This window comes from Chelonia mydas, chromosome 1 (genome assembly GCF_015237465.2).
Source record: "Chelonia mydas isolate rCheMyd1 chromosome 1, rCheMyd1.pri.v2, whole genome shotgun sequence".
In the NCBI taxonomy this organism is placed as follows: domain Eukaryota; kingdom Metazoa; phylum Chordata; order Testudines; family Cheloniidae; genus Chelonia; species Chelonia mydas.
The window spans coordinates 154,989,460-155,006,699 of record NC_057849.1 but is presented as its reverse complement, the minus strand read 5'-3'; the positions used below and the strand labels follow the sequence as shown (position 1 = coordinate 155,006,699).

At 43.7% G+C, this 17,240-nt stretch overlaps 1 protein-coding gene across 3 annotated transcripts in view; it reads left to right on the top strand.

Annotated features, from left to right (window-relative positions):
• SLC37A1 (solute carrier family 37 member 1) overlaps positions 1-15,519 on the top strand; it is a 55,789-nt gene extending 40,270 nt beyond the window's left edge. For 2 of the 3 annotated variants that reach the window (XM_043538169.1, XM_027826877.3), the window contains 6 exons: positions 238-286; positions 2,942-3,015; positions 4,664-4,742; positions 5,494-5,591; positions 8,254-8,306; positions 13,834-15,519. In XM_043538169.1, coding sequence (XP_043394104.1) covers positions 238-286; positions 2,942-3,015; positions 4,664-4,742; positions 5,494-5,591; positions 8,254-8,306; positions 13,834-13,849 — 369 coding nt within the window. In that variant the 3' untranslated portion in view covers positions 13,850-15,519. Of the gene's footprint in view, positions 1-237; positions 287-2,941; positions 3,016-4,663; positions 4,743-5,493; positions 5,592-8,253; positions 8,307-8,870; positions 8,985-13,833 lie in introns of those variants that run through there. The other variant, XM_043538170.1, reaches the window with a different exon arrangement.
• Positions 15,520-17,240: the final 1,721 nt, after the last annotated feature.

Sequence of the window (17,240 nt, the reverse complement as noted above, 5' to 3'; positions counted from 1 at the left end):
GCACCAAAAATAACAAACAACTTTTCATCACACAGACAACTAGTATTTTTCATGTTGTGACAGTAAGGTGATTTTTTGTGTGTGTGAAAACCTACAATTCTGTGAAGCGCAGGGGCCTTAACTTGCTCTCACTCAGCTTCAGTGGGAATTTATGCTGGTAAAAGCGTGAAATTAGAATCAAACCTTATTTTTCTGTTTTTTATTACTTAAATGTTTACCCATTCATATCCATTACAGCTATACATGTTCTCTGCAATCAGTAAAATGGGCCTAGAAGCTACCATAGGTGAGAACTTAAATTACATTCTGCCTGCTTTTAACTGGACTTAGTTTTCTTTTACTTTTGTTCCATTCACACTGATTTTTCTGGGGGAAAAGTCTAGAAACTAATTGTCTGCTTTTCAGAGGTGTTGAACACCTGCGGCTCCCAGTGAAGTCAGTTGGATTTCTGCTTAGCCTCTTTAGAGGCCATGAACCACCCTGAGGAAAAGAGCCGGGGACAGCATTTCAGTAGCACAGTTATTTCATTTCAGGCCATAGGAAAAATAATTGCATTAGAGTTGGTCGAAACATGGAAAACCTCATTCACAAAAATCTTGGAAAACTCAAAGCCCTTTTTATTTCAGGGGTTTCAAAAAGAAATGATATTTTTCCTCCATTCAACATGTTTCATAAAAAAAAATTTGAAAAACTTTTTGGTTTAAATATGTTTAATTTTTGCTTTTTGAATTTCTCGTCTCCCCCCATCCCCATTTTTATCCATTTCATTGCTGGTAAAGGGTGGGGGGGAACTGAGAGCCCTCCCCCTCCCCCCAAAAGACAGACAGACGAGCACACAAAACTAAGACATTTTCACCAAAAAAAATTCCAATTTTGAGAAAAGGAGACTTTTTGAAGGGGGGGGACACCTTTGTTTGACCTGAATTGCATCTAGACCACATTGTACCAGATTGTACCACAAGAGGGGCAGTCTGACAGAATGGGCTGAGGGGAAGGAGGTCTCTCTGTGTGGTTCCCCTTGCAGAGTTTCTCCCCAGCCATTCTCTTGTAGGGGGATGTTCTCTAGGGCTTCCCATCAAACTCCCTGGCCGTGCAGCTGAACTGGAGTCACGCTCCCAGGATCTTCCATTGCCTTGCTGCCCCTGCTATTCCTCACACACACACGCCCTTAAATGTGGGTTCCCTTCCACTTAAGGACTTCTGCTAGAAAGCTAATGCCTCGTCCAAGCTGTGTCACTAGTTCCAGAGACTCTCTGTGGGCCTGGAAGGAGGACGATACCCTAGGAAGGGGAGGATGGTGTCCCTGCCACTCAGGAGGGTGCGAATCATGCACAGAGTGGCTGGAAGTGTGATCTGGGCCATTGTTTGACTTTACAGAAAGGCAGATTAAAAGTAGGAGTAGAGTTCATTGCTCTGAGCCTCAAACACTGATGAATCTGGAGAGCCCCTGTCAGGGGAGGGAGATAAGGAACTCCAAAGACAACAAAATACTCTTGAATTAATGGGAACAGTTTGATCTCCTTTTGGAAGCAGAAAGGAACATAATTACCTTAAAAATCACAATTTCTCTCTGCAAACGTTGTACCTATTATTGTTAGAAGTAACCACTGAAGCATCTTAGAAGAAAACCATTTTTTTAAAAGTCTTGTCCAGTTTTAGCTTATACATTTGTATGTTGTACAGCAACTTTCACCATTTTCCCTGTTTGCTCGAGTCTTTCAAACACCAGCAGGGAGAGAAAAAGACTAGGGGGAAACAGGAAATATATGTATAAAACCACAAACATTATCCTGGGAACTCAGTGGCCAATTTTATTTTAAATGAACAATATCTTTGTGAGTTTGCATTTTTAGGGGTCAGGAAAAATATTCCTCAAGTGGATTGGGGACTGAAGCATGCTGATAACGTGTAGAGAATTATTAGGAATTAGGTGGTCAAATATTTCTGTAAGGAAGCTCAAATAGAGGCATGTAATTGTAAGGAGAATGCACCTCTGAGCTGATCCAGTGCCCCAAAATGTACACTGTCGGATAACTCTGTTTAATGGTGTTGGGAGTCCTACTCTCTGGCTCATTGCAGACTAGAATCATTGTTAAAAGGATACATCTCTGGGTGCCATAACCATGACTGAGATGAGATGGGAGAGAGGGAATTTAATCAAGAAAAACTGATAGAACAGCATGCATCAACGAAAATGCTCTTGCCTCCCTGAGGCCATGATAAGAGGCTTTTCTTTTTGCGTGGTCAGGAAATGAGTGGGGGTGAGGAGTGAGAACCCTGAATAACCAGTGAATAACACTGTTTTTTGTACCTGGAACTGAGAGTGCTTGATTCCCTCTTCCAAGTATCAGAAATTATTAAAGATTCTCTTATAAACTTAAAGGGATGCGATTTTGACCTTTTGTTTGGATAAACTCAGTTTATTTGTGGCCTCCTACCAAATACAAAAGGAGAGGAGTTGAAATGTGAAGGCAGTGCTGGTGGTGAGGTTTTGTATGTATGGCACAAGCATCCAAAGGCCCTGTTGAGCTTTGGAGCCCCATTGTGGTAGGCCCTGTACAAACCGATAAAGGACTCATCTCCACCCAGAAGGGTTTACAGTCTTAAAAGGCACAAGCAGCTGAAGAGTTGGTGATGGACATAGTCATGTTCTCCACTGTGCTGAAAGCAAACACTCCTTTGTGCTTAAATCTGTCCATTACTACTGAGATGGCTTTTTACCCTTGTTTTCCCTAGTAGCCTTGTTAGCCATTTTGAAGCAAAATTGTACTTGTACAAAATTGTACTTCCCATGAATATACTCTTGTAGTTACATTGCATTTATTAAAGATATGTAATATGTTGAATGATCAAGGTCTAGATCATCACGTGGGGTTGTGATGGAAAATAACATAAATTCTGGAAACTTCGTGTTTACTTTTCTTCATCGAATTTCCAACAGTTATGCTGCTTATCAGTGGAGCCCTGGTGAACGGTCCTTATGCGCTGATCACAACTGCGGTCTCAGCTGACTTGGTGAGTTTGGCTCTTTGTTTTACATTTAGCAGACTGGCCTGCTCATTTGCCTTCATTTGCGGGGGAAAGCCTGGTTTCTGTGACGAGTAGTAAATGTGTGTAAAGCATTGAGGGCGCAATTCTGTGTAGTACAGATGTGGTGTGTGTGTGTTGTACTTTTGTGTACAAGGTAAAGAGTAATGAGCAGGATGGGGAGCATTAAAGAACTCAACCCTGCATTAATACAGATGAGTGGCCTCCAAATTACTCCTGCCTCGTAAGGAGATCAAAGAGGGGATCTCTTAGATAAACACTTAAGTGTGATCCTCAGCACGCACATTAAGGCCATGTCTCTTTAGACTGCCATTTGCCACCCACATCCTGCACTGTTTTAACCCTGCACCTTTGAGAGTAAGGGATCAGGTGTGCAATGGGCTGGAGACTTCTCTCCATTAGGTGTGGAGGATACTACCTCGTGCTTGTCCTTCCTTGTGCTCACGTTAGCCTCTGCTCACGCATATACTGCACCCCAGTCAGCCTGTGTGCCCTGCTGCCCCGCCACACCAGGCCCTGCAGGCTTGTGGTCTGACTGCAGCACATGCTCCATGAAAACGTTGCCCTGGGTACCTTTTTCTTCAATTTTGCTTTTCAATGCTAGGTAAATGTATTGCCTTGAAAGGTGCTGGATGGTGAGAGCCCTACAGGGTGAGGTCCTTCACCAGCAGAATAGGTACAGGAAAGGCAGCAGAATTTAAATCCACACCCCACCTCAGCTTTCCTCCTGTGCCTCCTCAGTGATCAAAAGGGAGCTGTAGGGTTGAGAGAGAGCTCCCCCTTCAGTTCCATTCAATCAATAGTCTCATTGCTGTGACTGGCAGCTAGACTGTAGGATCTTGTCACGTAGACACCTGCCCTCTGGGAGCTGGACGGAAACTGCCAACTGATTTTCTCGTATGTCACTGAACAACCATCTGACACTAATGACTTTAGGTGACTGGTGACCTAAACTGAATTCTCCTCAGTGCCCTGAGTAAATGAAAGGCTCTGTCTTCTTAACAATCCTCTGAGCCATTCAAGTCTCCTATATACCAAGTTATAAAATTGTTCCTATGATCATTAGTTTTGCTCTGCAGTCCTATTGAATAACTGGCCTAATGAAAATGGCCTTCACAACTACTTCCTTTTGGTGCCTTTTAACTCAATAACCTGCTGAGTGGGCCTTGATATGGCTTTTATCATTGATACTCTAGCTTTGTTAGTATTCTTGTTCAACTAGTGATTCTCTTCTGTTCTGCAGAGCTTTCTGATATCAACAGTGGCTGTACTGACAGACCACTATGCAGTTTCAGCAAAAAATTGCAGGCTTGAAGTGCAGCCCATTCTGCCTGAACATCTTGCGTGCAGAATAGAAAGGGTTATTTATAAAGAACATCATTAAAATAGATTGGTCATGGGCTATTTTTTTTTATTTTTATTTTTTTTAGGCAATGATAAAAGGGTCTTGTCCATACCTATTTAAGGCTACTTGGTAAAGTTCATGCTAACATGTATTTGTCCATTATTTCATGATATGTTTTTCTATGGGAAAGGCCAGGAGCATGAGGCAGATGCATGGCCATTTCCCAGGCTCATCTGTAAATGGTTCTGAATGGAGTATTTGTCATGGTAGGGTACCCATAAAAGTCTGAAAGGAAATGCAAGAGCCCTGTCCACAGTTACGGCTATCATCGATGGAACAGGTTCTGTAGGTAAGCTATTGTTTGGAAGCTGCCTGCCTTATCTGCAGGAGGCTTTCTGTGGCTCTAGGTGCTAAAGAATTACAATGTAGTTCTGCTCTGAAAGGGGACTAAAGCTGGCATCAAGGAGTTCGATGTCTGTGTCTCAATGATTTGCACATCACATGTGCGCAGTTTGCATTTAAAAAGATGGCTTCCCCCCCCCCCCCCCCCCCGCCCCCGCCCAACTGTCAGTGCTACAAAATCAACTCAGGCTCTTTGTGAAGCTGGATTCTCTCCATGTCACACCTGGCTAGTACTCAGCATCACTTTGGGAGTGGTTCATGGGCAAAGATGGCTTTAGACCTCCTTTGTACTTCCCCAGGCTTGGTGGTGGTGGGCTGGCCCCCAGCACAAATTAGAACAGTATACACCATGGGGCTGTTCTGGGCACCTGATCAAGGATGCCTTGGTTATGCCCTCTGCACAAGCAGTGGTGAGGGAGGCAAAGATTCACCATGATAGACCTACACAATCTGCAGATGCCTCTAACCAAGGGGAATCATCCACTGGCCATCCGGCTACACCAGTGTTATGGCAGCTTTGCAGCCATATATACTGTCTATAAACTTTATGGATCCTCTTACAAATGTATGCCAAAATGGGTTTGCTTTTATGAAGGTTGAAACTGAGTAATATATCCAAACACGGAATATCTTGTCATTGGAACTAGTAATGTTTCCATCTCAGAATTTTAACATGTTGTATCACTATTGTATTTTAGGTGCTGCTTTAGGGCCTCTGTTAGCTGGTCTCATCTCTCCCTCTGGTTGGAATAATGTATTTTACATGCTAATGGTGGCAGATGCATTTGCCTTACTAGTAAGTCTAAATAAAACATTTAGTGCCAGATTTCTTTCTTAAAAAGCCCTTCATGTTAAAATGGAAATTTCCTCCCGTCATTGTGATTTGTATATTCTATTATTGAGTGGGAAGTTTCCATTCATATTGTAGAGGTATTTTTGTTTGTTTTTATTTAAAGAGCTAAGATGAGCATTTTGAAATTCTTGTTGAACTTTGAAGCCGGAGAGCCGATTAGCTTCACTGGGTGATATCTGTATGCAGTAGCTCACCAAAGGGATTGCCACAAACATAGTTGGAAGCAAAAATTTTTCTCTTTAAAGGCAGCACTGAAGCAGAAATGCCAATTTACTAAAATAGTAACACATTTTGCTGCACTGCCACAGAACCAGTATCACATGGTAATGCAACCGAATGCGTCACATATTCCAATTGGATGTCCATCATGTCTTTCTCCTATTTGACATAAAAGTGTAATGGCTGGGATCATCTGAAAAGAGGCTGTTTTTGACTTGTCCTATTTTATCTTATCGAGGCAGATTGTCTTCTGTGGTGTTTAAGGCAAAAGATAAGGGGTCAGGAGATCTGTGGACTAATTACTTGCTGGTGTAACTCTATTAAATTCAGTGGTTTTACAGCAGCAGAAAATATAGTCTCTAGGTTCTGTTTCTAATTTTGCCACAGACTTCCTGAATGCCCTTCGTCAAATCTCTTAACTTCTTTGTGCCTCTTGTTTGCCCCTCTGCCAAGGGAGGATGGCAATACTGACCCACCTCAGAGAGGATTAAGGAAACTTCATTTATTAATCCTTTGTAAAGTGCTTTGGTATCACTTGATGGAAGGTGATAACAGAAGAGCTAAATTTTTGTTAGACTCTTCAGAATCAGGCCCCATCTCTCCTGTCTGATCTGCAAAGACAGTCCCGTATGCCATACAGTTCCATTGAATTCAGTCACGTACATGCAGGGAAGGTAGGGCGACCAGACGTCCCGATATTAGGGGCTGTCTCAAAAAGCAACTGCTTTCATGTTGCTATGGACTGGTACAAGATCCAATTCTTTTGAAGGAGCTGAATGTCCCTTTCCATCATAGATGACAGAACCCAGCAAGTGGGAAGCAGATGTTTCCAAGTGAATGAATGTGTGTTTATAAATGATTGCATAGCTTCTTTACTCAGCCATTACTGGTACTGCAAAGATTTCTACTAGCCAGTGGGTAAATTCCTTGTCAGGGCGATAAATCCAGCTATTGGAACCTTCCCCCCTCACCCCCAATATAACAAATAGCACTTTTAAGATCTATATTTTAAACTGATTTTTTTTTCAAAAGTGCATGAGGGAATTAGGCCCTTGAATTCCAATGGGAATTAGGTGTGAAAAGGGGGAATAGGTGCCTTGGAAAATCACAGCCTTCACTTCTAAAAATAGTTGTAACTGGTTCACACTGATATTAGCCAGAAAACATGGAAGACTGACATTTTCTTAGCATGGGTTTTTCATCAAACATCATCTGTAAGATCACTCTTCTGTTTCCTCTTAATGGAGGACTGTATTAATCGGTATACCTATGACAATAAGTATAAAGGGCCTGATCCTGCAGTCAGTAATGGACCTGAGTAAGTTTAATTGCTTACAGGATTAGACCCAAATGTGTGGCCATGTCTACACTACCCGCCGGATCGGTGGGTAGTGATCGATCTATTGGGGATCGATTTATCGCGTCTAGTGTAGACGCGATAAATCGATCCCCGATTGCTCTGCCGTCGACTCCGGAACTCCGCGAGGGGCAGAAGCGGAGTCGACAGGGGAGCGGCGGCCGTCGATCCCACGCCGCGAGGATGCGAAGTAAGTGATTCTAAGTCGATCTAAGATACGTCGACTTCAGCTACGCTATTCTCGTAGCTGAAGTTGCGTATCTTAGATCGATCCCCTCCCTCCCCACCAGTGTAGACCAGGCCATAGTCTCAGAGCAACGGTGGTATAAGAGTTACCATTTTTCCTGCAGTCTTGGGCTCCCTCTGCTGGTCTCGTCAGAGTCTTGCTGGTACAATAATTAAATAGTTATTGTTAGAACTGGTAAAAAATGGAGAGGCAGGGAGGACAATCACCATGAATTTCACTCCTTTTTATCCCACAGATTTAGAAGTGGAACAATTTTTTTGTCTGAAATAGTTATCCCAAATGTTTGGAAATTGGAGGCGGAGGTGTTGGGGGGGATGGGGGTTTTCTCCAGTTTTCCCCTTCCCCTCTGCCCCACTTTGCCACGGAAAAGGTGGGCAGAAGCGGGGGGGAGGGGGGGGAAGGGGGGAAGAGGTTTGCAGGGAGAGGGAGGGAAAAAAACATTTGAAAAAACAATGGGTTTTGTTTTTTCAATTTTGTCACAATGTGGGGTGGGACTGCAAAAACGTCCTAATTTGAAAAATGTCCATCAGCTCCAGTCCTTGCATAACCTCTGGATCCTTGGTGATTCAGAGAAAGACTTTGATTTAGCTCCTCTCACATGAGTGGTGCAAATTCATCTTCCAACCATTGACTGAACATGTGCGAATATAATGGGTTTCCATTCAGTTGAACTGGGATAACATTAAATGAAGAATTCAGAGTTGCAGTATGCATTTGACACTGAAAACTTAGGTGAGTGGTTCACCTGTCTAGATTTTTAACCCAGATTTGTTTTTGTACAGTTCTTACTCCGTCTTATACGAAAAGAACTCCAGTGTAAGATGGACCAGACCTTGTAAGTCTTTCTTGTGTTTTTCTATATGATAATTAAATGTTTTCATATGTCATTCTTGGCCTCTCCACCTTTGTGCTCCTTCTCCTTGCAGAAATCACGGATTCTTTGTTTATGTGCATGTACCTTAATCTGCCGGTTTTCTCTGCATTGTAAAGAATAACCTCTTTTTCTTTAAATCATGAAACTCTTTCTTCAGAACTATTTTTTAAAACAGTAGAGAAAATTGAGTTCTCTGTCACGTTCTCTGTACGTTTTCTCCAAAGGTTGGGGCCCTCTTAATTTTTCACTCTTGAGTGTGAAACTTGGCAATATGAGGTTTTTGGTTGGTTGGGGGGTGGATTTATTTTAATAGCTCAAATTGTACTTTTTTTCAGAAGTTGGCAGGAAGGAAAGGGTGACTCTGATTTCAAACCAGAGTAAACCCAGAGAAGTTCCACTAAATCAGTGGAGTTATACAAAGTAAAATGAGTGTAAAGCTATGTCTACACTACGAAATTAGGTTGAATTTATAGAAGTCGGTTTTGTAGAAAGCATTTTTATACAGTCGATTGTGTGCGTCCACAGTACCGAGGCAACCGTCGACTTCCCACTGTTCCCGCAGTCTCCGCTGCCCATTTGAATTCTGCGTAGAAATCCCAATGCCTGATGGGGCAAAAACATTTTTGCAGGTGGTTTTGGGTACGTATTGTTAGGCCCCCCCCTTCCCTCCCTCTGTGAAAGCAACGGCAGACAATCATTTCGCGCCTTTTTTCCTGGGTTACCCGTGTAGACGCCATACCACAGCAAGCATGGAGTCCGCTCAGGTAACCGTCACCATATGTCTCCTGGGTGCCGGCAGACACGGTACTGCATTGCTACACAGCAGCAGCTCATTGCCTTTTGGCAGCAGACAGTGCAGTATGACTGGTAGCCATCGTCACCATACTCCAAGGTGCTCTTTTAGCTGACCTCGGTGAGGTCGGTCAGGGGCGCCTGGGCAAACATGGGGGTGACTCAGCCAGGTCATTTCCCTTTTACGTTTTGTCTCATGGTGATTCAGTCCTGCCAGCAGTCATATTGCACTGTACTGTACAGTCGTACTGTAATGAGCACCCAGGAGACGATGGCCAGCAGTCATACTGCACCGTCTTCTGCCGAGCACCCAGGAGATGACGATGGCTAGCAGTCGTACTGCACCGTCTGCTGCCAGCAAGATGTATAAAGATAGATGAGGTGGATCAAAACAAGAAATAGACCAGATTTGTTTTGTATTCATTTTCTCCCCCCTTCCTCCCTCCCTCCCTCCGTGAAATCAACAGCCTGCTAAACCCAGGGTTTGGGTTCTAACCTTGAGGGGGCCATTCTGTTTCTCCTTGATGCAAAGCCACCCCCTTTGTTGATTTTAATTCCCTGTAAGCCAACCCTGTAAGCCATGTTATTAGTCACCCCTCCCTCCATCAGAGCAACGGCAGACAATCGTTTCACACCTTTTTCCAGCGCAGACGCCATAGCACTGGAAACATGGAGCCCGCTCAGATCACCGCGGCAGTTATGAGCATTATAAACACTGTGCACATTATCCAGCAGGATATGCAGAACCATAACCTGCAAGAAAAGCGAAATCAGGCAAGGAGGAGGCGACTGCAGCACTGTGACGAGAATGATGAGGACATGGACATAGACTTCTCACAAAGTATGGGCCCCTGCAATGTGCACATCATGGTGTCAATTGGGCAGGTTCATGGCGTGGAACGCCGATTCTGGGCCCGGGAAACAAGCACAGAGTGATGGGACCACATAGTGTTGCAGGTCTGGGACAATTCCCAGTGGCTGAGAAACTTTCGCATGCGTAAGAGCACTTTCATGGAACTTTGTAACTTGCTTTCCCCTGCCCTGAGGTGCAAGAATACCAAGATCAGAGTAGCCCTCACAGTTGAGAAGCAAGTGGCAATAGCCCTGTGGAAGCTTGCAACGCCAGACAGCTACCAGTCAGTCGGGAATCAATTTGGAGTGAGCAAATCTACTGTGGGGGCTCCTGTGATGCAAGTAGCCAACGATATCGCTGAGCTGCTGATATCAAGGGTTGTGACTCTGGGAAATGTGCAGGTCATAGTGGATGGCTTTGCTGCAATGGGATTCCCTAACTGGTGGGGCAATAGCGGAACCCATATCCCTATTTTGACACCGGAGCACCAAGGCAACGAGTACATAAACCGCAAGGGATACTTTTCAATGGTGCTGCAAGCACTGGTGGATCACAAGGGACATTTCACCAACTTCAACGTGGGATGGCCGGGAAAGGTACATGACGCTCGCATCTTCAGGAACTCTGGTCTGTTTCAACAGCTGCAGCAAGGGACTTACTTTCCAAACCAGAAAATAACCGTTGGGGATGTTGAAATGCCTATAGTTATCCTTGGGGACCCAGCCTACCCCTTAATGCCATGGCTCATGAAGCCACACACAGGCGCCCTGGAAAGTAGTCAGGAGCTGTTCAACTATAGGCTGAGCAAGTGCAGAATGGTGGTAGAAAGTTTATTTGGGCGTTTAAAAGCACACTGGCGCAGTTTGCTGACTCGGTTAGACCTCAGCGAAACCAATATTCCCATCGTTATTACTGCTTGCTGTGTGCTTCACAATATCTGTGAGAGTAAGGGGGAGATGTTTATGGCGGGGTGGGAGGTTGAGGCAAATCATCTGGCTGCTGATTACGTGCAGCCAGACACCAGGGCGGTTAGAGCACAGGAGGGCGCGGTGCGCATCAGAGAAGCTTTGAAAACCAGTTTCAGGAATGGCCAGGCTACAGTGTGAAAGTTCTGTTTGTTTCTCCTTGATGACCCCCCCCCCCCCCGGGTTCACTCTACTTTCCTGTAAGCTAAGCACCCTACCCTCCCCCCTTCGATCACCACTTGCAGAGGCAATAAAGTCATTGTTGCTTCACATTCATGCATTCTTTATTTATTCATCACACAAATAGGGGAATAACTGCCAAGGTAGTGCGGGAAAGATGGTGGAGGAGGGAAGGACAAGACCACACAGCACTTTAAAACTTTAAAACTTATTGAATGCCAGTCTTCTGTTGCTTGGGCAATCCCCTGGGGTGGAGTGGCTGAGTGGCCGGAGGCCCCCCCACCACGTTCTTGGGCATCTGGGTGAGGAGGCTATGGAACTTGGGGAGGAGGGCAGTCAGTTACACAGGGGCTGTAGCAGTGGTCTGTGTTCCTGCTGCCTTTCCTGCAGCTCAACCATACACTGAAGCATATGAGTTTGATCCTCCAGCAGCCTGAGCATTGACTCCTGCCTTCTTTCAGCAAGCTGACGCCACCTACCATCTTCAGCCCGCCACCTCTCCTCGCGGTCATATTGTGTTTTACTGCACTCTGAGATTGTCTGCCTCCACGTATTTTGCTGTGCTCTGTCAGTGTGGGAGGACAGCATGAGGTCAGAGAACATTTCATCACGAGTGCATTTTTTTCACCTTCTAATCTTCGCTAGCCTCTGGGAAGGAGAAACATATGCAGCTGGTGGAGGAAAAAAAGGGAGAGTGGTAGTTAAAAAGACCCATTTTATAGAACAAAGGGTACATTCTTTCACGGTAAACCTTGATGTTAACATTACACAGCACACGTGCTTTCATTATAAGGTCGCATTTTGCCTCTTATTGAGGGTATGCCGGTTTGGTGTGAGAGATCCCTCACGCAGGGCCAGGCAGCAGAATTCAGCTTGCAAGCAGCCATGATAAGCCACAGTCTTTTGGCTTCTTTAACCTTCATAACGTGTGGGAATGGTTTCAAATGCCCTCGTTTCCCGTACGAAGTAGCCGTTGGGTTGGCCATTAAAAATGGGTTGGCAATTTAAAAGGAGGGGCTGCGGTTTCTGGGTTCACGTGCAGCAGAAACCCAACTAACCAACTCCCCCCCCACACACACACACACAATGCTCTGGGATGATGGCTTCACCCTTCCCCCCACCGTGTGGCTAACAGCAGGGAAGATTTCTGTGCAGCCACCGGCAAACAGCCCAGCAGGAACGGGCACCTCTGAATGTCCGCTTCCTAAAACCACCCTATTTCAACCAGGTGACCATGAATGATATCACTCTCCTGAGGATAACACAGAGAGATAAAGAACAGATGTTGTCTGAATGTCAGCAAACACCGGGACCATACACTGCAATGCTTTGTTCTGCAATGATTCCTGACTACATGCTACTGGCCTGGTGTGGTAAAGTGCCCTACCATGGAGGACGGAATAAGGCTGCCCTCCCCAGAAACTTTTGCAAAGGCTTTGGGAGTACATCCAGGAGAGCTTTATGGAGATGTCCCTGGAGGATTTCCACTCCATCCCCAGACACGTTAACAGACTCTTCCAGTAGCTGTACTGGCCACGAATGCCAGGGCAAATTAATCATTAAACACGCTTGCTTGATTTCAAACCATGCATAATATTTACAAAGGTACACTCACCAGAGGTCCCTTCTCCGCCTTCAGGGTCCGGGAGCCTGCCTTGGGTGGGTTCGGGGGTTACTGGGTCCAGGGTGATAAACAGATCCTGGCTGTTGGGGAAACTGGTTTCTCTGCTTCCTTGCTGTGAGCTATCTACAACCTCCTCCTCATCATCATCTTCCTCGGCCCCAAAACCCGCTTCCATGTTGCCTCCCACTCCTTGGACGGAGTCAAAGCACAGGGTTGGGGTAGTGGTGGCTGCACCCCCTAGAATGGCATGTAGCTCATCATAGAAGTGGCATGTCTGGAGCTCTGAACTGGAGCGGCTGTTTGCCTCTCTGGTTTTTTGGTAGGCTTGCCTGAGCTCCTTAATTTTCACGCAGCACTGCTGCAGGTCCCTGTTATCGCTTCTGTCCTTCATGCCACTGGAGATTTTTTCAAATATTTTGGCATTTCGCCTTTTCGAACAGAGTTCTGCCAGCACGGATTCATCTCCCCATACAGCGATCAGATCCCGTACCTCCCATTCAGTCCATGCTGGAGCTCTTTGGCAATTCTGGGACTGCATGGTCTCCTGTGATGATGAGCTCTGCATGGTGACCTGTGCAGGTGAGCTCGCCACGCTGGCCAAACAGGAAATGAGATTCAAAAGTTCGCAGGACTTTTCCTGTATACCTGTCCAGTGCATCTGAGTTGAGAGCGCTGTCCAGAGCGGTCACGACTCAGCACTCTGGGATAGCTCCCGGAGGCCAATACCGTCGAATTGCGTCCACAGTACCCCAAATTCGACCCGGCAAGGCCGATTTTCAGCACTAATCCCCTCATCGGGGTGGAGTAAAGAAATTGATTTTAAGAGCCCGTTAAGTTGAAAAAAGGGCTTCATCATGTGGACTGGTACAGGGTTAAATCGAGGTAACACTGCTAAATTCGACCTAAACTCGTCGTGTAGACCAGGCTTTAGTGAAATCAAAATCAGGTCCCTCATCTATAAATATAGCATAGAATAGGAAAGTGTATAACAAAGAATGTGGACAGCATTTTGAAGTTATTGATCTTTTGTTATGCACTGCTTCCAAACTTCTCATATTAGCTATTCTTTCACAGGTTTAAAGAACACTGAATTATGATATCTCAGACATGGAATTAAGGTCTTCATGTGTGATCAAAACTCCACCCTCAAAAGACTGGAATAAATTATTCTGTATTTGAAATTTGTCTTGTGGAGCATTTTGCACATTTACCAGGAGAGGATTGAGAAATTCAGTTGGTGAATTCCTGGTGAAGTTTTTTTGTTTTCTGTTTTTGTTTTGTTTCCTGTTTGTACACGTATCAATCTCTCAGGATGGTGACTGTTTATCACATGAAGAGACAGAAGCTTTGGGAAGCTGCTAGCCGTATGCCTTAACTGAGCCAAAAGAGAAATACCAAGTGCCTTTTGATTCATTTTGATAGGATATTTTACGTAAATCTTTAAACTGCTTATTTTTAACAAAATGCAAGGAGATTTGAGAATAGAGCACAAAAAAGAAAATGAACTCTCTTCAGATGCTCCAGCAGAGGAATGTGGCAATGGTATTAGCAAAGCATTTGTGAGCAAAGTGTCCTTTAAGAACATAAGAGCGGTCATACTGGGTCAGACCAATGGTCCATCCAGCCCAGTATCCTGTCTACCGACAGTGGCCAGTGCCAGGGTCCCCAGAGGGAATGAACAGAACAGGTAATCCTCAAGTGATCCGTCCCAAGTTGCCTATTTTATACCACATCTTAAAAGATAAGGTCATCACACTCTATGTGAAGGTACCAGCTGGCTCAGATTCACTGCTATTCAATATCCTGAAACAGTAAGAAAGTGGTCTGAGCATATTATCAGGCTTTATCTACAGCACTAACTGATCCTACACTGTAAACTCCCAAGGGCAGCATTCTGCTCTTTTATGTATAATATATTGGAACTTGTACATAAGTAGTTACAATGTACTGTGAAAAAGTAGCCTACACTGGCTCTCTGGAGGCGGAGTTTTGCTCATTTGGGGTTGTCAGAAAAGGATACTCAAACAACAAAGAGACTTATTAAGGTGAAGCATTTCCTGTAAGGCGTTCGAATGATTTTGAGGGCGTTATACACTGGTTGAGCAAACGTCATCGAATTGTTTTGTTGTTAAGTCGATCGGCTACTTTGGAGTTGCTGGTTATTTTTATTTGGGAAGGCAAAGGCGTGGTCTCATCTGTGACTGAAGCTTTAGCACTAGTTCCTTTTTTTTTTTTTTTTTTTTTTTAATGGGTGAACAAAAAATTGATCCTGGTTTAAACCCTGATCCTGAAATGGTGTTGAGTTCAGGCGCCCCCCTTGTCTTCAATGGGGCTGGATGCCGAAGCAGGGAGTCTGTCCACCCAGAGCTCATTGCAGGATCAGGACCTTAATCATAGCACCAAAAATCTGTCAACAGACTAATGTTGCAGTTCAAGTACAGAGCCAAAGTATATGGTTTTAAAAAAAAAAACAAACCTGACCCCACACACTGGCCGTAAAGTGGATAGAGGAAATTCAGAGGTTTATATTATCCTGTAAGTGCAAGTGTTAATGTTTTCATAATACACTGTTTCTTCTTGATCTGACAGTTTTTAATCTCCTTCCAATAGAAGACAAGCTTCTGGTGAATATTTGTAAGATGTACAATGATATTAAAGGGAATTTCTATAAAAGAGATGTTTATGTGGACTATAAAGGTTAAATAGACTTAAACTGTATATTCTTATAATGTGTATTTATTAAACCTCTCTGTAACTGTTCTTCTGAATTTTGCTTTTTTAACTTTTTTACAAAACATGGTGGTACTGTACATACCTCACTTGCTTAACAAAATAACCTTTTTTAAAATAAGCCTCAAAACATACAAACAAATGTCTTCTTTCTCATCAACTTCTTGTTTGCATTTTTGTTTCTGGCACAATGCTTAATCTTTTTGGGTTGTTTTGGGTGGTTTTTTTTGTTTTTTAATTCTTTAACCTTTTGAGCAGTTGTTCTTGAACTCATGCTTTTCTCCTGTTTTTTTGCATTTTTGGCCCTGGTTCAGCAAAGCGCTTAGGCACATGCTTAAGTGCCATTGACTTGAACAAGACTTCACAAATGCTTAAGCTAAGCACTTACTTATGCACTTTGTTGCAAATAAAGGTCCCTACTCAGCAAAGAATCGGCCCAATAGATTTACGCACGTGCCAAAGTCCGTGTTTGTGATCCATGCCAGACAACAGTCTCTGTCCTGCAAAGATTTACGTAAATACTTAACTTCACACATTGTGAACAGATCCATTAAAATCAAGGGGACCACACACACTGCATAAAGATAAACAGATGCCTAAGTCTTTGCAGGATTCAGGCCTTAGTTGCCAAAACCGTTTTACTCCTAAACTCCGCCATTTACAAGTAGTTGTTTTTAAAGCTTTGTCACTCCAGCTAAAGTCTTATGTTAAAGTGCTTCTAATTGTATTAGTTGATAACAGAATTATACTGGTAAGATATTTAGTGTATTCCAATTTAAGTTTTCCTTCTTAGGAGCTGACATTATTCATTTCATTTTTTTTATTTTTTTGCAATATAAGAGCCCACATGTGAGTCAATGAACGTGTCACAGTCAGGACTAAGAGCCCTCCCTCCCACTGACTGCACTGGTGAATTAGAGCTCTCTGCTACTCACATTGTGTCCTTTTATGGTTCGGAAGTTTAGATTCTTTTGAATTTACACAATCCTTGCAGTTCACTTAACTGATGTGGGATTTTCTTCAGTGTTGTGATATTCTCTTGAAGGAGCTCTTTAGGTCTTTATTTGGGGTCCAGTGGGAGAATCCTCATGTGTAAATCAGAAAAAAACCCACTAAAATGCTAGCCAACAAATTAAATGTCCAAGATATCTTGCGGAATAATAAACCCGGTGAAGCATTAATGATGTTTTCTAAGGTGCTAGGAAATTCATTACTTTCTGTGCCAGGAAAAAAATTGGTTGTCATATGGAATTCCCTGGCCATTAAGGCCAAAGGGTTTTGTCTGTAACAGGAATTCTGCCTAAGAACAGCAGGATCAGGCTTCAAATTTCCAAAGGGCCCTCAGTCTAACCTCTAAATATGTGTTCACAGCTTGCATGTGTAAACATTTTCTGGTGCAGATAATTAAATTTGAAGGCCTAACTCCCATACCTAATTTGCCCATGGGCAAGGAATTTGGCCACTTCTCTTTTATAATCAGCCCTAAAAATCCTTGCATTCTGAACAAACAGTGCATTTTGTTAGCTTCTGGTGTGGATACTCATTCACCGGGGGGGTGAACAAATCTGGTGACAAATGTGTATAGGAATGCAGAAGTGCAGTAATCAAAGTAGGGTTAGTATCTGAATGTGAAGTGTTTCAGTTTTAAATATTGATTATTTGCAGATTAAAATATTTTTTCATAGCACATATTGAATAAAGATGGATTCTGTATTTCAATTTAAAATGTGGATCGCTTTTTGCCTCTTTTA